This window comes from Balearica regulorum, chromosome 3 (genome assembly GCF_011004875.1).
Source record: "Balearica regulorum gibbericeps isolate bBalReg1 chromosome 3, bBalReg1.pri, whole genome shotgun sequence".
Taxonomy (NCBI): Eukaryota; Metazoa; Chordata; class Aves; order Gruiformes; family Gruidae; genus Balearica; species Balearica regulorum.
The window spans coordinates 109,728,792-109,752,460 of NC_046186.1; the positions used below are offsets into that span (position 1 = coordinate 109,728,792).

Sequence of the window (23,669 nt, forward strand, 5' to 3'; positions counted from 1 at the left end):
TTCTCGCCCCTCTTGAAACAAAAAACCCACGCAAAAGCCCCTGAGATGAATCTCAGAAAGTTGACCAGTAAGCGAACATATCGGCCTCTTCAGTATGGATAAAGCCTATTCCGCAGGAGAAAAGGAGAAAGATTGTAGTATTAATTCTGCACCATGGGATGACTGTCAATTCTGATGCTCCTTGCTACATTTATCTGCTGCAATACTCAGCTTCATGCCTCTGATACAAGGACCTAGAGTGAGGCTGCCTTCCAAAACTGAATGATTTGGAGAAAGCAACTATCTCCGCATGAATAACCACAGCATGTCAAACCTGAAGCCCATCCAGCCCAGTATCTTGCTCTAGCGGTGGTGGGGGAGGCCCAGGAAACAGTGCAAGAGCAAGGCAAACCTACTCAGAAAGTCTCTCTGAACACTCAGTCAACCTTTTTTGGTGATTTGCACCTCAAGCCTTTGTGGTTGGTATGTAAGTAGGTGAGACACATTTTCTTCCCCAAGTTTTACCAGGGAGACTCTTCGTATCAGCAAAGTCTCAAAGCAGAGTTCCCCAGCTAAACCATTCATTGTGTGAAGAAGTATTGCCTTCAGGGGTTTTTATTTGTCACTTACTATTGAAATCCTGTCCTCCAGTTACATTATTAGAAAGGGCAGGAATAATAATTCCTGTCCACCTTCCCAGTACTAAACCTGACTGTACAGAACACTCCAATATCCCCCGTCGAAAGTCATCCTTCAAGCCAGAGGAGTGTTGTCCTGCTCCATTGTTCCTCAGGTGGAAAGCATCCATGAATGTGTTCATCTTGGTGAGTATTTCCTGGTTTGTTCCCTATCCTTTTCTTAATAATTCCTAACATTTCCATTCAGAAACTTTCTGTGACCATGGGGCTGAGTGTTATTTTTTAGAAATGTTCAGTTGACACTCAAATCTCATTTTCAATGAATGAGGATAATTAAAACTCCACATTTAGATATGCAAAAGAGCGATCTTCATGCAGCCTGCACTTAATTTTACCTGTTTTGTTTGTGTAGAGCAGGACAGAAGAACATTGGATTGAAGTTTCCTCCTAAAGAAGAGTGGGAACTCACACAGCTTTTGCCCACATTTCGTCTTTAAGAATTCAGGTAATCTGAACAGTACGTCACTGGGGAGAGGCATTAAAGCATTTAGCATACATTCAGGCAAGTGGATTTCCCTTTTTTGCTTTACCTGTCTCTGTTTCTAGACAGCTGTAAATAAGGGACCAGAAATGATGTCCAAGATGATGTGGTCAACAGCTCAATGTCCAGGTGGAGAACAGTGATGAGTGGCATTCCTCAGGTGTCGGTACTGGGACTGGCACCGTTTAACACCTGTGCTGGCGACACGGACAGTGGGATCGAGTGCACCCTCAGCAAGCTTGCCGACGACACCAAGCTGTGTGGTGTGGTCGACACGCTGGAGGGAAGGGATGCCATCCAGAGGGACCTTGACAGGCTGGAGAGGTGGACCTGTGCGAACCGCATGAAGTTCAACAAGGCCAAGTGCAAGGTCCTGCACGTGGGTTGGCTCAATCCCAAGCACAACTATAGGCTGGGCGAGGAATGAATTGAGGGCAGCCCCAAGGAGAAGGACTTGGGGGTATTGATTGATTGATGAGAAGCTCAACATGAGCCGGCAGTGTGCACTTGCAGCCCAGAAAGCCAACCGTGTCCTGGGCTGCATCAAAAGAGGTGTGACCAGCAGGTTGAGGGAGGTGATCCTGCCCCTCTACTCGGCTCTTGTGAGACCCCACCCTGGAGTCCTGTGTCCAGCTCTGGGGGCCCCAGTACAAGAAAGACATGGAGCTGTTGGAGCGAGTCCAGAGGAGGTACACGAAGTTGATCAGAGGGCTGGAGCACCTCTCCTATGAGGACAGGCTGAGAGAGTTGGGGTTGTTCAGCCTGGAGAAGAGAAGGCTCCAGGGGGATCTAATTGCGGCCTTCCAATACCTGAAGGGGCCTACAGGAAAGATGGTGAGGGACTGTTTATGAGGGAGTGTAGTGACAGGACAAGGGGTAATGGGTTTAAGCTGAAGAAGGTTTGATTTAGATTAGATGTTAGAAAGAAATTCTTTACTGTGAGGGTGGTGAGGCACTGGAACAGGCTGCCCAGAGAGGTTGTGGATGCCCCCTCCCTGGAAGTGTTCAAGGCCAGGTTGGATAAGGCTTTGGGCAACATGGTCTAGTGGAGGGTGTCCCTGCCCATGGCCAGGGGGGGTTGGAACTAGATGATCTTTGAGGTCCCTTCCAACCCAAACCATTCCATGATTCTATGATTCCTCCATTAAATATTTCAGTCTCTAATGCTGGCTTCAAACCAATGCAGTTAACAAATAAAGATTCTGCTAAGAGTTCATTACCACAAAACTCATTCTTGCTCAACAAAAGGAAGTAATGACAAAATGTATTTTCTTTTTTCCCTTTCTTAATCTATTTTATCAAAGAAAGCAAGCATCAAGATACGAAACCACACAGAAAGAATTATGGAATTATGGAATACTTTCTTGTACTCTAACAAGTTTCAATTAAAATATGCAAATATTAGCATGATTTTCTGGGACTTTTTAAGCAGAAAAGTTAGCAAATGTTGATATGGACACTATGAACTGATTTTACATTTCCTAGCTTCTTCTTTTAAGGGTTTTTACTTTATTTGTGATTTTGTTCTGCCCAAGCATTAGCAAAAGATTGAGATCAGGGTATGCGTTTACTGAAATATCACAAAGGTGTAATTAAAATCTCTGCTCTTTGACATCAGCAGTGAGTTACTGACATTGTTAATAAATGTCTACTTCACATTTTTGTAATTGTGCAAGGGATGACAATAACTGCAAGTGTAAGATCTCTTCCACAGATAAGAGAAGGCAGGGAAGAGTAGAATGCCAGGTGATGAAGCAAAACATTTATAGACTATAATAAAACCACCTAGTCTTTGTTCCTTACTTACTATGTTTAGAACACAAGGCATAGCTTCTACTTTAAGGGAATAAATTGAATTAAGAACACACCGGTCTTCCTATGTATTCATACCAAATACTTAAGTTTGCTATCCAAAGGATGATATTTGCAAAGGCTGCAGAAGGCTCATCTGAAGTAATGACACTCCTTGGAGAAGACCAAGCTGCTCGTGGCCATACGGAGAGACAGTGGCACAAGGCACTGCTTTGTCCGGCTCTTCCACTGACGACGTGTTACAGAACCCCTGGGAGAAGCTCACGTAGTTGTGTGCATTTCACATCCCATTTGTGGGAACCAATTTCAAAAGGCAAATGGGCAAATGAAGACTGCGCTGGAAGCTTTTGGGCTAAGGAACGCGTACGGTGTGTATAGCAGAGGATAAGCTTTCTTATATGACTTTGCTGCTGAACCAGAGGCCTGAAGTGCAAACAACCCCTCAAGTATAGAAAAGAGCCAGTTCAAAACCACTGATCACTGTCAAACATGGACAGTCAGCTGGGACAGAGGCATCTGGGACTTGTGAGTCTACCCAGAGGAAGCAGGAAGCCTCCTGTGATTGCTCACTGCCCGGCCACCAGCACGCCATGCCTGGGCAGCCCTTAGTGCCTGCTGACTCATGCAGAATAGCACCAGACAGAGGGGAAAGCCCCGTATCATAACAGTGACCCCATGAAAGCATTTATTCTTTGGGATGTCAGCCTGAACTTTGAATTTCTTTGCTTATGCTGGTTACTCGTCTTAATGTTTTTGATCTGTAGTCCTCTGTTCCCTGAGAGAAAATGCATATTTAGACTAATTTAAATGCATTAAGTAGCATACTTATTTTCATGCTCTGCCCTTAAGATGCAGAATGTTACACATAACTTCCTATAATGTAAATTAGAATTTAATATCCATAGAGTTGCACCTAGAGAATATACCCTGGAGTATTTATGACCAAAGTATGATTGTTACCTGATTCAGTACATATTTTGTTACACAGAATGCACCGTGTCCCCCTTTCACCTTGGGGATTTGAATAAATATTTTTGTAAACATGCACTATTTAACTTATATATCACAGCAGGTCCTGCAAATCCATATTTCACTTCTTGCAAAAAATAAATAGCACATTTATCCAAATGATGCAACATAAGATAGAAAGGAACTCCTGTCTAGAACAAATTTCCAAATGTCTTGGTTACACTGAATCCTAACAATTTTCTCAAAATAACTTTAATTTTCTTATTTAATCACAGTCTTTTGCATACTAAATGAGGCAGCATATGATACACTGTGCAAGAAAAAATGGAGAAGCTGCAAAATACTGACCAGCTTTCTTGGTAGCAGGAGACACAGACTGCTCATCCTTAGGTGATCATGCGATTTCTGCCTCCCCCACTTACTTCCCATAGTTTTGGGCTATATGCTGCCAAGTGTTACAGAATCATGTGCTGGGGCTGAATGAAACTCATTTCAGGAACACATGGGATGATGGACATCCCTTAGCCATTTTTTAGCTCAGGCAGCTTTGATGGCTACTGCTGAAGGTCTGGATAGTGAATCCACCAATTTGCTGGGTTGTTAAAACTTGCTAAATAAAGTGAAGTCTTCCCACTATGCCAAACTCTCCTGATGAGGCTTTTACAATAAAGCAAAGAACTTTGCTCCTTCCCCACTCACAGGAAGAGATACGCCTTGATTCAGCAATGTACTTTAGCACGTGCCTCAAAATACTCTGTTGAGTGGTCTCCACTGTCCTCAAGTACCTCACCTCAGCTTAGATAAAACAGGAAAGGTAACTCAGTCTGATCTAATTAAGTCAAAGGAAAGTGTGACCTGCCTTTTTGCCCACAGAGGCAAACAGGAGAGATTTTAGCATCATACATCAGGTTGGTTGTTGTATCGGAAATAAACTGGTGCTCATGTATCTCGGTCACAGACCAGCAGCATTTCTTCATATGAACCATCACTGGATCAACAGTCTCAACAAAAAAATAAAAGCTTGAATGCACTGAGTGATTAAGTAAATACATGATTCAGAGCTATTTTCTCTAGAAATTCATGAGGAAGCTGTAGATAGCTGGTCCATATATTCCTGCTGTCTTCCATAAACAGAAGACTTCAATTTCTGGGAGTGTCAATGCTGGCAAACCCTAAAAGTTTTAGTTTTCCAGAATTTTCAGAGGTCATAATGAATTTAGCACATCAATCTCTGTTAACTATAGCATAGTTCACATTCTTAAAATGCATCTTTGCCAAAATCTGTTAAAGAAATGCCCTTCTCCTATTATTCCAAAATACAAAACAGGTCCAATAATGGTGGGTTTTGCCTGTGGAATCTTCTAGTTCAAGAAGTACTTCACCCACATGGCTGAATTTCCTTGGGCTGCACACCGTTTGTATTTGAGAGTGAGTGATGAAACAAAGCATTGTGTTTTAGCTTAAACCCTTCAAAAGAATAAATGACGAATTTTCAAGGGGATCGTGCCTCAGGATACAAATGTGAAGCCTCTTTGGCTTGCATAGGGTACAGCAATCAAACCAAACTTCCTATAATTACGATGCCCAACTCAGGCCTTGTTAGACCACCATTCACAAATCTACTTTGCTACCTTGTAGTAACAGGAGGAAACTTAGCAGGAGAAAAAAGGAGACTTAATATTGCTTCAGACTGGCTATCCTCCCAATTAAGCGCTTTCAGTGCAGGTTGAAGATGACATAGCAGCTGCAGAACACGTTGAATTGATTTTGCCAGGTATGTGCCTGCATTGGGCTGCTTTTTAATTTAGTAACTGGAGGGTTAATTAGTTCTGGGAGTGTAAACAGGTTGGTTAAACAGGAGTCCGGACGAGCTGCCATGTTCCAGTTGGGTAAGACTTAGCAGTAGACTAAACATGTAGCGAGAAGAACTAATCTACTTCCCTGAACACCTATTTGCTAAATTAAGATGAAGCCAGAACTGCGCAGAAGTTGGAGAGCTGCTAGCAACAAGTTGGTTAGGCTGTTCCTCAGATCTGTGGGTTTCTGAAGTAGTTTTGTATAAGAAATTGGAGTTGCACCTTTAGTAAGAGAAATCTCAGATAGAGTCTGTTTATTTCATAACTTTAAACATTTTATCTAAGAAGAAAATAAGATCTTTCTCCTAGAACATACGTGGGGAAAGTTGTTTCTTTATATGACAGTCTGCAGCATGGATGTTTCATGGTTTTTCAGTAACTGAAGAAATTTAGGTGTGTGAGAAGAGAATGACAAGCTAGAGATGGTTCAAATGGGCTCTTATTCTTTAAAAAAACTTCAACATGGTAAAAGTATTCCAGTGACAATTTTGCCAAATAAAATTCCAGTCAATGTTTTGCCAAAAAAAAAAGGAAAATCAGATTAAAAGCAAAAGATTTTGTCTTGATAACTAAAACTGGAGCTTCACTAGGGTTCATTATGAGTCATGGTGACTAGTTTCCATTCTGGAAAGTCCTTAGACAGTCCAAATGGAAAACAAAGAAGATCTTTCTGGGGTACTGTGACTGGAGCCTGACTGGGAGTATCTGGAAGTATTTGATATTTTGTGGCAAAACACATATGTTCAAAGCTCTCAGGTGTTTGGCTGTTTAGGAAGAAGCTAAAATGCATAGAGAAAGCAGGAACACTGAAAAATGTTATTGAATGATTTTTCTTTGGAAATCAGAAATTTTTGGTCACTGTATTCAAAAGCTTTCATTCACTTTGAACGTAAATACGACAGAGCTAAGATTCTCATGGAGGACTCTTCTCTGATTTAACTTGTGCTCAACCAGCTCATCCTCGATGGATAATTCCAAAGACCACCATTTCCTTGCAACTTCTGGGCTTTAAAAACTACTCTGTTCTCAGAAACACAGTTAGAAATTATCTACTAATGATAAAAATAATGTGTTCAAATATGCTGGACTGTACAAGATACTGTTTTTCTTCAGTAACACATTCAGGAAGTATTGTCATACTCTTCATTTTTAGTCTATTTAGTTCTAGGTGAGTACATGCATATACTACATTGAAGTATCTCATTTGTATACATCAGGCTATCCACATTTTAAAATATGAGGTATCACATTATTAATAGCTGTTTTCTTTAAATAGACTACAGTTTGCTTTAATCTTCGTTTCTGTGCATGATCTTGCAAGAGTAAAAAGGCTTTCATACAAAGGCTGTGTTTTTATATGCAAATCTATGATTTGATTATACACTTTTTTGTTCCTACATTATCATGAATATTTCTGATGAATGTTTTATGGGTTAGGTTTAGGATTTGTGAGTTATTTCAAATTTTATCTGTTTGCCATATCATCTGCAAATACTGCATCTTTGTTGATGTTGATTGGTCTCATTTACATATTTATCACACTTTTATTTTCAAGGATGTTTTGCTATAAACTATCTGTCCCCGTTTCTCCTCCATCTACTAATAGTACATAGATATATTTTCAAATTGAGCTAATTTCCATATATAATTTTTTTGGTCAACAATAAATCACCACTGAGAGACATCCTATTCAATGCGATCGCTACCTTCATACATATCTGACATATGGTTTCTGAGTAATTAAAGATAATGGGAGCAGTTTACAATGCACTTCCCAACCCACTTCATAGTCCGGATTGCTCAGTGATTTTCCACAAGGACTAGGCTAAAAAGAACTCTGCAGGACTGGGGAGAAACAAGTGCCAACAAAACTGGTGATGCAGAGCTGATCTTACTCCTTACTGGTAACTCTTGGCTACAAAAAATAAGACTTTGTTTCTGTTTTCTCAAGAAAAATGACTGTTTACAGTGGTGCTTGGTGAGGTTATGAAGCTCCAGATCCATGCGTGGGCTGCAGCAGCTGGAGGCTTTTTAGTGTGTACCACGTGCCAATAGAAGGCTCCTGAACCTACAGTGATGCCCTGAAATGGATGTCATGCTTCAGAAAAGTCCAGATGCCATGTGAGCTTTTCCACTTGCTGCTGACCAGCAGCTCTTCAATCCTTCTTGCATATTCACTTCTTGTTCTCCATCCATCCATCCATCCATCCATCCATCCATCCATCCTTCTCTAGGTTCAATATCCTTTTCCTTTCCTTGCCATACCTTCTGGTGCTTCACGTTCTTGCTAAATCCCTTACTTATGCAAGAGTACAAGGGAAAAGGGTGGAAATGATGCAGAGAAACATGGGCAATAGATTCCTTTTTGGTTTCTCAGCACTGAGAAAGGCACTGATTTTAAAGTGCATTTCCCCACTCCCACTCAGACTCTTCCTGGGTGAACAGTCTGTTTTGTGACCCTCTCCTGTCAGGGTGCAAGCATTGGGTGTGTTTCTAAACAAAATGCTGTGATTTGCTCATATATTAAATAATTCAGAAAAATCGTACATGCCCCAGAATAGTTCAGGTTGGACAGTGACAGTTCTAATTTCTGGTGCTAGCACCAGTTAGCCCATAGATTTTCTGTCACTAAAGAATAGCAGGAAACGTTAGTAAGGATTTTTCCTTCTAGTGGTGGAGGGCTGCAATACATCCACAATCATATACTAATGAATGTATGATACCACTGTTCATCAAAGGTGCTCATATTTGTATCTCCAGGTTTATCACTAAAATTCACAAAAATTAGATGCTTACACCCTTTATGTGCTAAGATTTTTGGATGTATCACTTGTAATAAACTTCTCTCATGCATCCTGCCAGCTGACTCTGAAAATGCACAGAGCAAACCTATTTATTCATTAGTGAAAAGACAATTGGCTGACCTGTTATGAACAGGAGTTCTCTCCTCCCTAATCTTCTCCTGATTTATTCCAATCTATTACAAAATTCTCAAAATAATCAATTTCCCATGATCTTCTGCTATGGCACTGTATTTATTAATTGCAATGACACTCCATGCTGAACCAACCCTTTGACCAAGGACTGCCCATTTGCTGACATAAAATATAGTTATGACAACAATGTTTTGGAATATGGTCTTAAAAAAAAAAAAAGTCCCTACTTTTTTTAAACAGAAAGATGAAACTAAATGAAACTCAGAGTTAGGGGTTTGCTCACAGGCAGTAAAAGGAGCTGCAACCAGAAACTGCTGTTTCGAGTAAAATAGTTGTTTCTTAGTAAATACTGACACAATACATACATTTTCTCTAGGTCATCAAGTCCTGCGAAAGCTCCTTTTGGAATAACTCTCATCTTGGTGAGGACAAATCTCCTGAAAACAGAGAAAACGGGGTGATTATTCATTATTCACAACACAGGACCGCGTGGTAGCACTGTCAACACAGGAGAGGCCTTTCTCACAGGAACATGGATGTTCTCCAGGCTGGAGGCTTCGGTGTCTAAATACAGCTGTAATGTTCAAAGGCTTCGCGGGACTCCAACTGCCTGCCTGCACCAAAGTTACAGCACAGCGTTGGACCTCCTCTGGAGCTCCTCAGGGGAAAAAGCATCTGCCTGCAGTTGCATTGTCCCCGTTTGCCTCAGTCAGAAGTCCAGACCCGATCACCACAGCTTTGGCGTGCGCTGAGAGGGGACAGAGTCTTTCTCATTTCAGCCTCTCTTTTGAGAGATGCTCAAGCGTAGGATGAAGCAGCCTGCGGAGCCAGACTGGGGTGAGCTGCCCACACAGGATTGTAAGGTGGTATGTGCATGCTCGTGCAAGATAAATTCTAATAATTTTTTAAAGGTCACAGAATATGCTTTATGAAGAAAAAGCATTTAAAATAGCATATAAACCTTTTGTTAAGCTGGACTCATCTCCTTTTATCACAATAAACAAAAAGAACTACAAAACTTCTGATGGCATTTGGCAAATGAAAGGTAGGGTTTCTACTGCTCCTTGGAGAATTACGGTGTTATCCAGGTAATTGCTTTCTTTCATGCATTTACTCATTCGTAGGTAGTGAGTACAAACAACTGCATATATTAACACGACCTGCTCATCCAGATACATGCTTCACATGATACACTCATGACTAGATGCCAGGTCAAGAAAATGCAGCTGATGATAGGTGAGAAAGCCCACAGAGATTTTTTAGGGAGAAATATCTTATTTCTGTATTTACTGCTGAGAATAAAAGTCATATTCAAACTCCAAGGTATTAAACACCAATCAGATAAATAAGCAAGACATTAGATAATATTGGTTGCATTGAGCAACATCCCCTGTGTTACATACATGAATAGCACCCTGTGATTAATTTCTTAGTCTATTTTCCCAGGGAAATGGAAATGAATTGTTTTCTGAATTACTATGGAAGTCTTCTTTTCAGTGAGCATGACTGCCAGACCGTCCCTCATTTTTATCATCTCAGACCTGGCTTTGCATGGCTGCTTGGGTTTGCCTTTCAGCTCATGCCTGTGCCGCCTTATTGTAACATCTGCAGGAGGGCAGAAATGGGAACTCAGCCTGGTATTACCCGCTGTGTAGTCCTGCAAATTTTAACGCAATACCTCAAAACCAGAGACTTACTTTCTTACTGTTCACATGAAGTATTCATGCAATCCTCATCTATTTTTTATTTCAGCTGATTAGTTTAGAATTTTCATGGGAGATTATAATGTTTTAATCAAAGTCTTAGGGGAAAAAAGTATTATTCTGATAGAATACGACTGTGAAAGGTTCCTACTTTTTAATTGTAGGTCTTCAGTAGAATCTACCCCCTCATTTAGATTCTCAAATATGAGTTAATCTTTACTTAAGTGGGACAAAGTCAATGCACGCCTCACCTAGCTCTAGAGATGTCACTGTGATTACACCAGGAGTGAACTTGGCCCCATGCTTCTTTAAACATTGAAATTTTTGGTATTCTCAGTCCTGAAAGAGGATGAAGTCAATTTCATATTCCATTATTCTTGTACTATCATTAATATAAGTCAGAAAGAGCTTCAACACAGTGTCACACAAGAATTACAGTATTGAGATTATTATGCAAACGTTAGAAGGATTAAAGAGCTTCGAGAAAAGTACTAACCTGGATTAGGCAATTTGTAAAGCCCTACTGAAAACACGGCTGGTGTAATGCATGCAAAGCTACGGCTGTGCTTTCAGAGTGCAGAGAGGTACAATGGATCCTTGCAGAACACCCAGCAGGCTTAGTGCTACAAAGCTGAACCATCAGGAAACTCTTTAACTTTGATCTGCTTTGAAACCTTGCCTAAACTTTCCTTTGTAGAAACGCACGCCTAATTTTGGAGCCCTAGAAAGCTCCATCTGAAAAACCACCTATATTTTTTTTTTTTTTATGGCAATATTCTCAAATGAATCCTCTCTCTCTAGGGACAGATCACCAGGAGGTTTGCAATTCTTTAATTAAACACTGGCCTACACCATGCTTCATCACAACAAGAATTTACAGCCTGATCCTGAAACTAATTAAAAGAAGGGAATCTCATTTAAAGATGAAGTTACCTATATAAGCAAAGCCACAAGTACACAGAAGTAAAAAATCAAACCCTGAGTTTCTTTGTTGAATACCCTGCTATCCTGCACTAATAAGGTGCCAGAATTCAGGAGCCACGTGCCTAATGCCCTGGAGCAGTTAAAGTAGAATTGAAGTCTAATAGCTGAAGTCTCACATTCCACTTTAAAAAATTAGCTTAATTGTTTTAAACATCCCTGAGTAGACTAATAAAGTCAGCCTTAATGGTATAGCGAACACTGAAAATTAGAATCAGCTACTTGTTGAATTATCAACTGTATAATGGATAGGAGTCTATTATAACTAGCCAAATGCTGTATTGTCGATAAATCTCACCAATTAGGCTCCAAGAATCAATCCGTACTTAACTTGAGATAGTGGCTGTTCAGTACCAATTCTTTCTGAGGTACAAAGAGAAAATAATTCAAAAGCATTTCCTTGGCTTTGTTGGTGGCTTTATTTTAGGGTCAAAGAAATAAATACAGCCCACCTTCATTCAAGCATGTTTCGTGTCAAGAGTCACGAGTAAACAAAAGCATCCTTTAAAAAAACATGGGCTTAATGGGCAGATGCAGGTCCTAAAATATGATGTTAGGATGATGTTACAATGTCCTAAAATATGCACTTAGGCACCAGCAAGGAAAGCACCGAATGCCTAAACACTCTGCGCATGGCATGCGACTGAAAGCCCAGAGCAAGGTGCCTGACATAAGGCATGAGAAAGGTTAGACTGAAGGTTAGGCGATCCAAAAATCTGTGCGCAGACCTAGCCCCCAGGAAACACTAAATCTCATCTGCCAGAGCTTTCAGCTCTGCGTCGGAGCTGCAGGCGTAGCACCAGCCTCGAGACGCACAGGGAGCCCCCGCTCACAGCAGACTTTGCTGGGACGGAGGAAGGCATCGTGGTCTCTCAACACAGCGCTGGCAGCCGAAGCACAGACACAGGGGACGGGAGTCCTGGCTTCAAGTCCCCCCTCACCCTGAGTGGTGCAAACTCCCGTACTTCATGTCCCAGGAGGATGCTCGGCAGCCAAGGGACATGTCCTAGGCTCCCGTCTAGGCTCAAGCATTGTGCAGCCAGGGTTAGACTCCTTGTGCCACCAAAGAGGACAAGGGGGAACTTTAACCCTACCATCCTCTCTAGAGGCATTATGCTTAGAGCTGATTGCCCCGGGACAAATTAAAAAAAAAAAAATTACACTTTTTAAAGTCCATAGTTCAGTGATGCTAAAGTTATTTGGGCTACAGTAGGTCCCAGAATTCCTAGCAAGGACTCCAGTGTTGGAGCCACCAAAAACTTAACAAATGAGAGCAGAAGCAAGCACAGGAAAGGAAAGAAGCCACAAATAGTGACATGGTTATCCTGCATCATGAAAAGGCAATATACATGGCTGGACACAGAAAAATGGCAATATTAACTATTGCTATTCCCTATGTACAGATCATTAAGCTAAATTTAAGTCTAGTCCGTTGTTCCATTGCCCTGATATTGACAAGAGGTTTCTAAATCCTAATTTAAATACATGTATTGAAAGTGATTCTTGGGGAGTTTATTGATAGGAACTGAAACTGTCTGCTGCAGTTGTACAATCACACTTATACTTTATGTATTTTTATATATATACACACATGTTATGAATTACATTATAAATATTTACTTAAATATATAATATTGCCTAATATTTAACTGATTTTTACCTACTTCTGTTTTCCTGACCAGTGAGAGTAATTGTTTTCTCTTGTGCAGTAATATCATTTTACATCTAGAAGGACAGATAAGCTTACAATCAGACTATATTTCTCTGGACTGAACATGCAGAATTCCCACAGGATTTTCCATTTTTCATTTTAAAGCATTTTATATGCCTCTTCATTATATCATTTTAGCTTTTCTCATGAATGGGTATGAGTAAATTCTTCTATTACGAAACTACTAAAACCCTGTTGCTAATTAAGGCTAGATCTGTCAGGACTGTGGCAGAACTATCTCCTACTGATCTGTTTGTTTATACAGACACGTCCAAACCTGGTTATTGAAAACAGTGGGGTCTCAGTATATATGAAGCCACTGACACGGGTGACTTATAGCACTTTATATCACCATGAAGACCAAACAACCCAAATATATCTGGTTTCTGTATGGCTGTGTCTAGTATAGAAGAAATATCATAGTGCCAACTTAATCTCAAAGCCTATAGAGGACACGATGCAAACAACAAAAATTAGCAGGTTCTGGTAAAACGTTCCTGAATAACCCTCTAACATTTCCAGATATGAAGCGATTTATTGAACTTTTCCTAAAATAGAGTCTTCTGGGGCTGAAGTAGTTCAGACAGAACATAAGACACAAAGGGAAAAACATACCTCCAGAAAAATTAATATTCTTCCATCCAGCCGCACATGAATCCAATGACACAAATCAGACCGACCTCATCACGAAGTGATAGAGGACTGGATGTCATTATTCAAGTATCTAGTGCCCAAGGTATGAATGATTAAAAAGAACTTGGTAAATTACAAGATAAAAAAAAGTGTACCCATATGGGTCATTTCTGCTAAATGTCTCTAAGAAGAAATGCATAAGAAATACGTGTAGTGTGCACATTAAGCAAATAAATGTGAATACACTGTGTTTGTGAGGTTAGCCATTTATGTGCAAAATGATATATGTTGCATATTCATCAAATGGGTTCTCAGACTCTGGTCCCACAAGCTTTTTCTTGAACAATTATGAAGATGCTCTTTGGCATAAATTCTCCAGCAGAATTTACTCCCGCACTGCGCTGGTACCCCCTCCTCCCAGCCCCCTTCCTTGGCAAACATCCCCCACCACCGGCGATAACCTTGCACAACAAAGGACTGCACTGATTATCAGCAATTAGACTAGTTAAAAAAAAAATTAAAAAAAATTCTGCTTCATAAAGCATGGCTGAATTTAGGTCTTTCAAAACACTGTTTAAAACTCGTTTCTCAGATCTACTTAAGTCACACACAGTTAATCAGAAGGTATGTGCATTGTAGAATTATCTTCCCGGGCTCATGTAAATTGCAAATTCATGATGTTAAAATGAACTATATCAAGCAGATACTATAAACTTTATAACTTAAGGACCAAAGGAAAATAAAATAAAAAGCCAAAAAGATTCGGTGACCATAATGCTAAATCACCAAATTCGATTCCAAAGAAATAAATGTGATAGGATTTTGAAGAACATTTTACTTTAATCTCTGAGCTAATAGACTGATGTTATCACCTTCTAATCCTCTGCAGCAAAGTGCATTTTTGTCAAACAAAGATTTACAGTGAAATCTAATTTACTCTCTGTAATTTTTTTTTTGTTGTTGTTGTTGCTTTGTTTTTGCTTCTTGCTTTGGAGATGTGCTGGAGGTTCCAGCACAAGCAACAGATGAGTCTTTGATTTACATCAGGAGAAGACAAAACAATCCCATGACCTATTTAGTGTGCTCTTGATTAAATGCAAAAATCAGCAAAATCCTACCCCCTGTTTTTTTCTGTTTTTGCTTGATTAGTCAATGCAACAGCAAAGGACTATTTTGCTTTTCATGCTGTAACAGGAGACAAATAGCTACTGTAGACTGTGTCCCAGACAGTGTAAATCAATCAATCAGTGTCATTTGGGCCCTAAACTTTTGTCTTAATTCTTACTGGAATGAATTGTAAGATTTCTTTGAGCTAAATGCAATTTATTTTAAATTTATGATGAACGTTTGTAAGTCTCCAGCTCCTTGAAATGGGTTCACGTTGCCATACAACTTCACTATGACTAGGGTCTGGTTCTAGTAAACATCTCACTAGGAAGGGGCATATGCAGATACACATGAACATGAAAGTATTTTTCCTAATCAGCTGCCAACGTGGAAGTTCACTGTAATCTATTAAGCAGTTTGTAGCTGCTTTCAGCCATAGCTATGGTTGCCCCTTCCTAGCAGGCAGAGAGGAGTCCAAAACGCATAAATTGGATGCTAAAACATCAGGCTCCAAAACCCATCAAGCTAAACACAAAAAGGCTTTCTGGTTTTAAAGTCCTTGGAGTGCATTCATATTGCGCTGCAAAGCTATTTTCAACACTCACGAGGCTTTAATTTAAAGGCAAGGATATATATCGTTTGCCTCCATTCCAGGAGGTGCTGAGGTTGGGACTTCATAAGGCTGACAGGTTCACAAGGAATTGCACCAGCAGTGACAAAACACCGCTCCCACCGTCCTACTGGCTTGTCTTTTCAGAGAGCTACGCCATCGTCTTAAGGGAAAACTAAAGCCAAGCAGGATATTTTTCCAATAGTACCTGCTCATGTAACTACAGAGTCATTCCAAAAAGGGGACCTTGATGGCACGGGCATACTCGAATAATGGAGGAAGAGCTTTGCAATTCATTTTTTCAACCGAGACATGATCCACACATTTGAGAGTCTGAGACCCCCTACTTTACACAGATGTAAATTGACTTACGAGAGAGAACCTCAATCCCTTGCTAATATGCACAATCTGGCTTGAAGCATCTAATCACTGCGTTCACCTAATGTGCTTAAATAAGCTGCTCATCCCCTTCAAATGCTTGTGAAAGGACAAATTATCTAGACTGTGCAGCTGGTTTATTCCTTTTGTGGGATAATAAAAGCAGGTAAAGGTGAGTATTAGAAGGGAAAATTAGGCAATATACATTTCACAGAGAAGACAGAAACCGAAGATCCCCTCCTGAGTTTCAGGCTGTACTGAGCCTGGCTCGGAGAGAGTTAATTTTCTTCATGGCAGCTCATATGGTGGTCTGATTAAGATTTTTGATCAAACCTCTACTGATAACACACTAATCTTCTAGCTTTTGCTGAACAGTGTTTGCATAACACCAAGGCCACCTCTGTTTCTCACTTTGCCCCCTGCAGCGAATAGCCTGGAGGGTGGGCTGTAGGCTGCGGGGGACACGACCGGGCAGGTGACTCATGCTAACCAGGGAGATATTCCATACCATATAACATCATGATCAGCAGTACAAGGGAAAACCATTCTTCTATCTGCCAGAAAAACGCAGGATAAACCTAGGAGGGCACATGTCCTCCTTTCAGGTGTGCTACCTGGGAATCTCTTCAGGTCTGGGAGTGATGTAAGGGGCATCTCTGAGAAAGGAAATATTTTGGTTTGTGCGCTATTAAACAAAGCAATGCACAGACAAAGTAAATACGATTAGAACTGTGATAAAGTTATTAGTGACACCTGTCTGCTTTGCAGTCTGAATCTAGAAGGCAATATGTATAGTAGCTCGTGAATTATCACCTCTTAATCTTTACCAGTGGCCTCCCTTAAAAATCAATTTCCTTTTCTTTTTTGAATTAGATTAAAAGGATAATGAACAGTACTGATGGTGTTCATATTCCAAATTTAGTGAACACTTGCTCAGCATAATAATGCAACCCAGCCACAAAAAGCTGAAGGGAAGCATTTTAGGATCACAGAGCTAATGTCCTGTTGGCATTTCACTTGTAGAATGCCCACAACACCGTAACACGGGTAACAAAATGCCCGTTTCCCTAGCAGAGCTGTGATGCTGCTCACAGCTCTCACAACAAAGTTGCTGTGGGATTTGTTTTTCCCCCAGGACCTTGCTTAGGTAAGCTAATAAGTTGCACACAGTGCCCCTCAGCAGCTAACAGCTGATAAGGAGAGATAAGGAAGGACAGAAAATTGTTGTGAGAAAAAACCACAACATCTGAAAAACTGCAAAAGCGGTCAAGCAACACACTGTTGAAGCTTACTCTCCCTCCCCCCGCCTTAGTTTTCCAAAACCATGGCATGTTTAGTCTCCGCACTGATACCCTTTTCATTTCTGGACAAAGCATACACTGTCCTCAGTAACGCTGTACATCCCCCACGACGCTGTAGATAGCTGCTTTCCGAGGTCACACGTGTAAGCAGTTAAAAATAAAACTCCAAGATGCTTTCAAATATCGCTGCTTGAATAGGGAGGGACGAATCTGGAGACAGGGGATTAAAAAAAGATACCCAAGATAGAGAAAAAAAAGAAAGAAGATTGCAAAACTCCTAATCAGAAAAAGAGATGCAACACCAGGATTTTTACTTGATCTGAGATGTTTAATAGTCTACACTTAGTGCAATTATTTCACTGTACTTAGGCTGGGTTGCTTTACACTGGGATAAAGCTGAAGAGGAACAGAGCTGTGACTATTCAGACCGGTTGCCTGCCTGTGCTAACTCATTTTGCAAAGTGTCTGACAAACAATTTTGTTGAAGATTTAGGTGCAAGTAGCAGCAATGCACACGATACGTAACAAACACAACGAGATCTGCCCTGAGCAGGCTTACTGCAGAGCACCCTCTGACACAAGGACCTTGGTCCCTTCAGTGGATCTGGGTGGCTGCAAGTCAAAGGGCAAATTTTGCATCCCACACCCCTGCAGCAGATAGAGCAGACCACAAAAGCAATGCCGTCTTGGCAGGAAGGATCTCCTCCTTTCTTTAAACTTGCCCAGAGCTCGAGCAAAACAAAGCTGGAGCTCTGGATTCCTCTACAGTACATACACACAGAGAAAAAAGGTTTGCCACCGAGCACAAATTGCAGGACCAAACAAGTCCTCTTTAGGCCTATGAGCGGAATCACAGTTATCATGTTCACGTCTGGGAAGAATTTAACTGCTAGGAATGAGTTACCCACAAAAAAGGCCAGCAGTAAGCTTGAAAGCATGGTTAAAATTGCTTCTATTAATGTCAAAGGCATGCTGTGAAAAGTGTTTTGTGTAAGATAAATAACACAAGTGAATGAAGTTATCCCGTCTTGGTTACAGAGAGCCAGAAAATAGTGATTGCTTTATTTTTACAAATGGCTATACTTTATTAGTATCGATTATCCTGTAAGACGCTACTTTTAGAGGAGCACATCCTCGTTCCTCACGGCTTACTCTCATGGGCCTTTGAGAAATGTACAGCATGCGATAAATGTGCAACTTCCTTAAAATCTGACCTTGATATCTGCAACCATCTTTATGGTGAGGAGCCATTAAAAATTCATTCGTTCTCAGCAACCTCTCCGTGTTGCATCTATTTATATTAATATCTCTGCATACTTTCCTAACAAAAGGAGCATTGTACAAGTACTGGGTATTTTGTTCTTGCACAAAGACCATTTTACTTTGTGTTTTTTTCCTGTGGGCAACTTGTCAAGGCAAATAGGGTTATGGAAAATGTCCACAGTCCAAGCAGATGGAGGGCTTTTAAGGTATTGTCCTCAAAACTTTCTTCCCCTCTTTTGATTCAGAGCAAGAATAGCCATCCTGTTCACACACAGCTGGTCACTTCAACTCTTTTCCTGTCCCAAGAATGTGTTAAAAAAGATCTTATTCCACAGCAGGGAGAGAACAGTGGTTTGTTCATCAGCTGAGGTCATAGCAGAAAGGTGACAAGTGTTCTTTGTCTGTAGTGTTTCTACCTTTAAGACTTGGGGACTTTCTATGTTGGCAGGCCCTCCATACATGGTGCTATTTTTATTGACTGAGACAAATTGTCCAGGGACAAAATTCCTTAAGTTCTGGGTTGGATGCTTTAGTGAAGGTAAAACCTCCTTGAAAGAGAAAGCTTTTCTGCAAAATGTGTTGCTGAATCATCGCTGTTTAGCAAAACACCAAATAACTTACCTCTGTCCCTTTATCTTGCTTGACAAATTCATTAGAAAGAGCTAGCGTGCTTTTTACCTCCTTTCTCATCCATATCCTCGTAGGCACTATACCTAGGTTGTTTAATGGGACACACCTGAAATACCACAGAATATTAATAAAATAATTAAAAAAAAGAAAGATACTCACTGTTACATTCCCTAATTAACATACACAGCCTAATATGTAACAGGGTTCCCACCAAATATTTGGATTACTTTGGATAAGTCCAAAGGCTTGTTTGAAGTTGTAATGAGATATCTGATACTCCTTGATGCCAGAGCAGTCAGAAACCATTTAAGGAATAGCACTTGGAGACTTGATTGTACTCTTTTTTTACCTCCGGATCCGAGTATGAGCTTTGTAAAAGTAAATATTCTCTCTGCTATCTAATACGTGCTGTGTTTTCCAAAGAGCATTGTGAGTGCCAAACACAGCTAACTGAATTGACAGTCTTGGGAGAACAGCATTCCCCGAAGGAGGGGTCCTGGATGGCACGTACTCCGCTGTTCTCAGGGCACCAGCTAGACTTGTGCTGACATAACTGTACTGAAATACAGAAATATGCTGGGCCTATGCCATATGCTCCCACTTCTCGCCCACTGCGGTGAGTGGAGCATTTTCTTCTTTTTATATACTGAAGCACACATTTAAATTTTAGATACTTACGTTTCAAAATAACACTAAAAGTGACAAAGGTGAAGAATCTCCACCTTTTGTTACTCTAGCACCATGCAAAGAAGCAAAACCCCCGGTTCATCCCTTCTGGTCATACTTTCCTCTAACCTGAATGTCTCAGCTGACTATTGCCGGGGGGCAGAAGCTGGCTCCTGGAAGTGCTGCTGCCCGTGCAAGAGGATGAACCACCCAGCACACTGAGAATGGGATCACCCACGAGATTAACATGAGCAGCAGGCTCCTGCGTGCATGAGAAAGCTTGGAGTCCTTGCACTATAACGACAACTCCTAAGATGAGGTTTTCCAGTGCCACCTGCAACACTTTGCACTTTTTCTTTAAGTCCTGCAAACATTCCCATTTACTGCCATTGCTCACCACGCATGCCCACATCACTGCTGCTCTTCCTAGCTGCAGTTTTCGTGTCAAGAACTTTTCTCAGCTCATCTATTAGCGGTTGCTGAGGGAAACATTCACAGGGATATGAATTGCAGGTGGATGAACTCTTTCAATTTCATCCTGCACTCTCCTGAGAGCGTCTCTTCCCCCTCACAGTCTTTCTCTGTTATTGAGATCTCTTCCCCGTAGACCTTACCAATTTGATATAAAGGGAATGACAAGGCCAGGAATCCTTATTACTTCTCCTTGTACTAAAAAAATCCCCCAAAACATTAAGTTTTCCATTATTTTAGCAAGGATTAGCTTGCCACTGCAAATGCTGAATTTCTCTATCTATCTACCTTCCACTAGCCATGGATTTACTTTCAGATGTTAGAATGATGAGTCTGAATAAATATAGCACAGCAGCTAGTGTACAGTATCTTTAAAAATACTAACTGTTCTATAGCCTTTAAGACTGACAGGTCTCTTCCCAGTAACACACGGTGCAAAGATTGCACTGGTGTCAAGCATGGATCTTTAATGCATTTGAAAGTGAGTATTATTGTTTCAGAAAGATGCCAGCTTGACCAACTGAAAGACTGGCTTACGTTCAGAATAAAGATGTGCTTAGTGCTTTCACCTTCAGAGTGCTTCTCGAACATGAACCCTCTATGGAGCACTTAAAAATAATAAACGTGCACGGTCCCGTTAAAAAGGGTGACAGAACAGTGAAATTGAGCCAGGAGAAACTCGAGCTGCTGATGGCACAGCTGCAGGTTATGAAAGACCTCTAAGAAAGAGCCTAGAAGTTATACCTGGGAAAATGAATCCTTTCCAACATCTAACCTTAGTGGATGAAACGTTGACTTCTGCCCCCTTCCCACACACCCTCCCCTTAGCTCTCTAAATGACTGTGATCGGCAACTTCTTGTGTAAAATGGGATAACGCCTGACTGGAAGAAACAAGAAAAGGTGTAACAGTCGTCTGAGTGAAGGAAGGTCATGAATGGCATCCCAGGGAGACCTGCACTGGGCCTGCATACCATAGTCATAAGCAACCTGGAAGGGGAGCAAAGAGCGAGGTGGCAAACATGTATGATGAGCAGGCTAGTAAGGAAAGAGCTGAGTGAGATCTGAAAAGCAGAAGGAGTTCAGCCTTCACACAGTGGGTAGTTCAATGATGCAACTCCTTGCTACAGGACACTGTGAACGGTAGACGTTCAGGAAGTAATGGCTAAATACATGAAAGCGAAATATGTGAGGAGGGTTGACTACCAAGATAGCACTCTACTCAAGATGTCCCTGAGCCAGGCAGAGCTGGAGAGGTACACATCTCTGCTGAGATACTCATCAGAGCAGCAAAGAACCTGCACTGCAGCCAGCCTGGGGGACCTCAGCCAAAACAGGGGGACATACCAAGATCAGCGCAAGCAAACAGCACCTATTCTGGCGCTCTTTGAAACAGGCGATCTCTGCCTAGATTGAAGCATTGAAGTATTCTTCAATATTTATAGCTAGTGCAAGTTTTTATACATTGTAGAAGAAGGGATTGCTCCTTAGGTTAAAACATTTCAAGGATTAGTCCCATCCCTTTGCCAGAAGATCAAAGGGTAAAACTGAATCGGGGTAATGTTTTCAGTGCCGCAGTCGGACTCCTATTTCGTTGCACAGAATTGGCTCTACAAGACATTTCCAAAAATAAATGCGACAAGAACACTTCAGCATTCTTTAATAATAAAAATATTAAAAGAATGTTTCAGCTCTCCACAAATTCTTTTCCAGGTTATTTTGCCAGTCTTTGTGAAATTGGGGGAAATGCACTGCCACTGCAAAATCTCAAGTTGTCCCTTACTGTCATCCCCGCTTCCACTTTGGGAGGTGGACTACAAAGCAGACTCAGGCTCATGATACTCTAAATGCTTAAGAGTTTCGTGTGACTTGTTTGCTGCACTCTTCTTCTAAAATCTTCCTCCCCCTTCTCTATGGTAAAAAACCAGTGGTTCACATAGCCTTTGTATACAGGGTGCTGTTCTGATCCCCTTAATCTCAAAAAGGGTATATGAGTGTCGGGAAAGGTAAAGAGGAGGGCAATAAGGCTGATCAAAGAGATGATATGGCTTCCATAAGAGGAATAACAAATTTGTCTGGGACTTTTCAGTGTGGAAAGCTTAAAGGGATGCTAGAGGTCTACAAAATGTCTTGGAGGGGGTTGGCAAGGAATGATGCTTTATCGGCTCTTCCATTACAAAAACTTTGAGGTGAGGCCAGAATCAGCAGATTCGAAACAAATAGAGGACTTGGCTCTTCACGCAGTGCGTGTGGGCTGCCAGAACTCTTTCACACAGCTTGCCTGGGTACAAGAAGTTGATGTGGGCTCATGGCTAGAATGTACAAGTAATTTGAGGAGAGATAAATTAGGGTTACTAAACTAACAACAAGAATTTCAGGCAATCCTCTGGGCTGGTATTAGTTGGATGCTGAAGGAGTATTGTGGTAATACATCTTAAAATGCTTGCCCTATTCTTATTATACCCTTAGCAGCTCTTAAGAATCCCTGTTGTATGCAGGACACTTGATCCGCCTTACCATAGCCGTAGATTAAGTTGCAGGGAGAGAGCAGGCAAAGGAGAGGCTCCCTTCCGACAGAGGAAAAACTGCTGGGCTATACTCCTGCCCAGAGGCAAGGCAGGGGATTGTGGAAAGAGGATATAGTATGCCCTCGGTTGGTGCTGATGGGCCAAATTTGAGCTGCTGACCACTCACAGAAGATCCTTGCTGGGCTATACAACAACTCTGTGAAGCATTTGGGGCAAGATCACATCGTAAACAAGCTGAGGGGCTTCGCTTTCTTACAGTACCTCAACAGCTGTGGTTTTGCTTAAATGTTGGTTGTAGCAAGTGTCCGATCAATACTCTACCTGTGGCTGTCAAGTCAAAACAAAGCTATCTTCCTACTGCACTACATAAGGCATTTCTAACCTACAAAGAAATATTCAGAGATACTGACTTCATCTTTCTGTGTCCGTATTGATTCTGAAGTGTAATGTTTTTAAAAGCAGACCAAGGCTTCAGAGGCCATTACCCTATGTCTGTTTTCTTCATGACGATATCTAGGCTTATGTTTTGTCTGATTGATTTCAGCTGACAGTTATGACATACTGCAGAAGAAATCACAGGCTTTAGACTGTGAGGATGACCAAGCAGACCTCAGGATAAATTAGGAACAGACTGTGTTTTTACTGTGGAAAGAATATACTACAGCAGCGAACAGTGAGAGATGCAGCAGACACGATATGCTGTCCCTGCTCAAGCAGGACACCCAGAGAGCTTTTAACCACCTGAAGAATTTGAAAGTTGAAAGTTTAAACAACTGTGTTAAACTGAGGGAAGGAAGGGTACAATAGCATCACCAGCAAAATGCACTGACAGTAAAGAAATACCGCTAAACGCTGATCCTTGGCCAGAGATTCAAATCCAGCTCAGTGCTAAAAGGTGCCTAGCTCCTTAAGGCTTTATTTTTTATCTGATTTTAATAGTAAGGGCTTTATCTGATTT

General features: G+C 41.1%; 1 protein-coding gene across 1 annotated transcript in view; it reads right to left on the reverse strand.

The window, feature by feature from the left end:
- The window catches only part of FSHR (follicle stimulating hormone receptor), an 83,183-nt gene that overhangs the window by 42,659 nt on the left and 16,855 nt on the right, over nucleotides 1–23,669 (reverse strand). Inside the window, exon 2 of the mRNA XM_075749471.1 lies at nucleotides 9,097–9,168. Within this exon, the coding sequence (XP_075605586.1) occupies nucleotides 9,097–9,168 (72 nt within the window). The remainder of the gene's footprint in view (nucleotides 1–9,096; nucleotides 9,169–23,669) is intronic.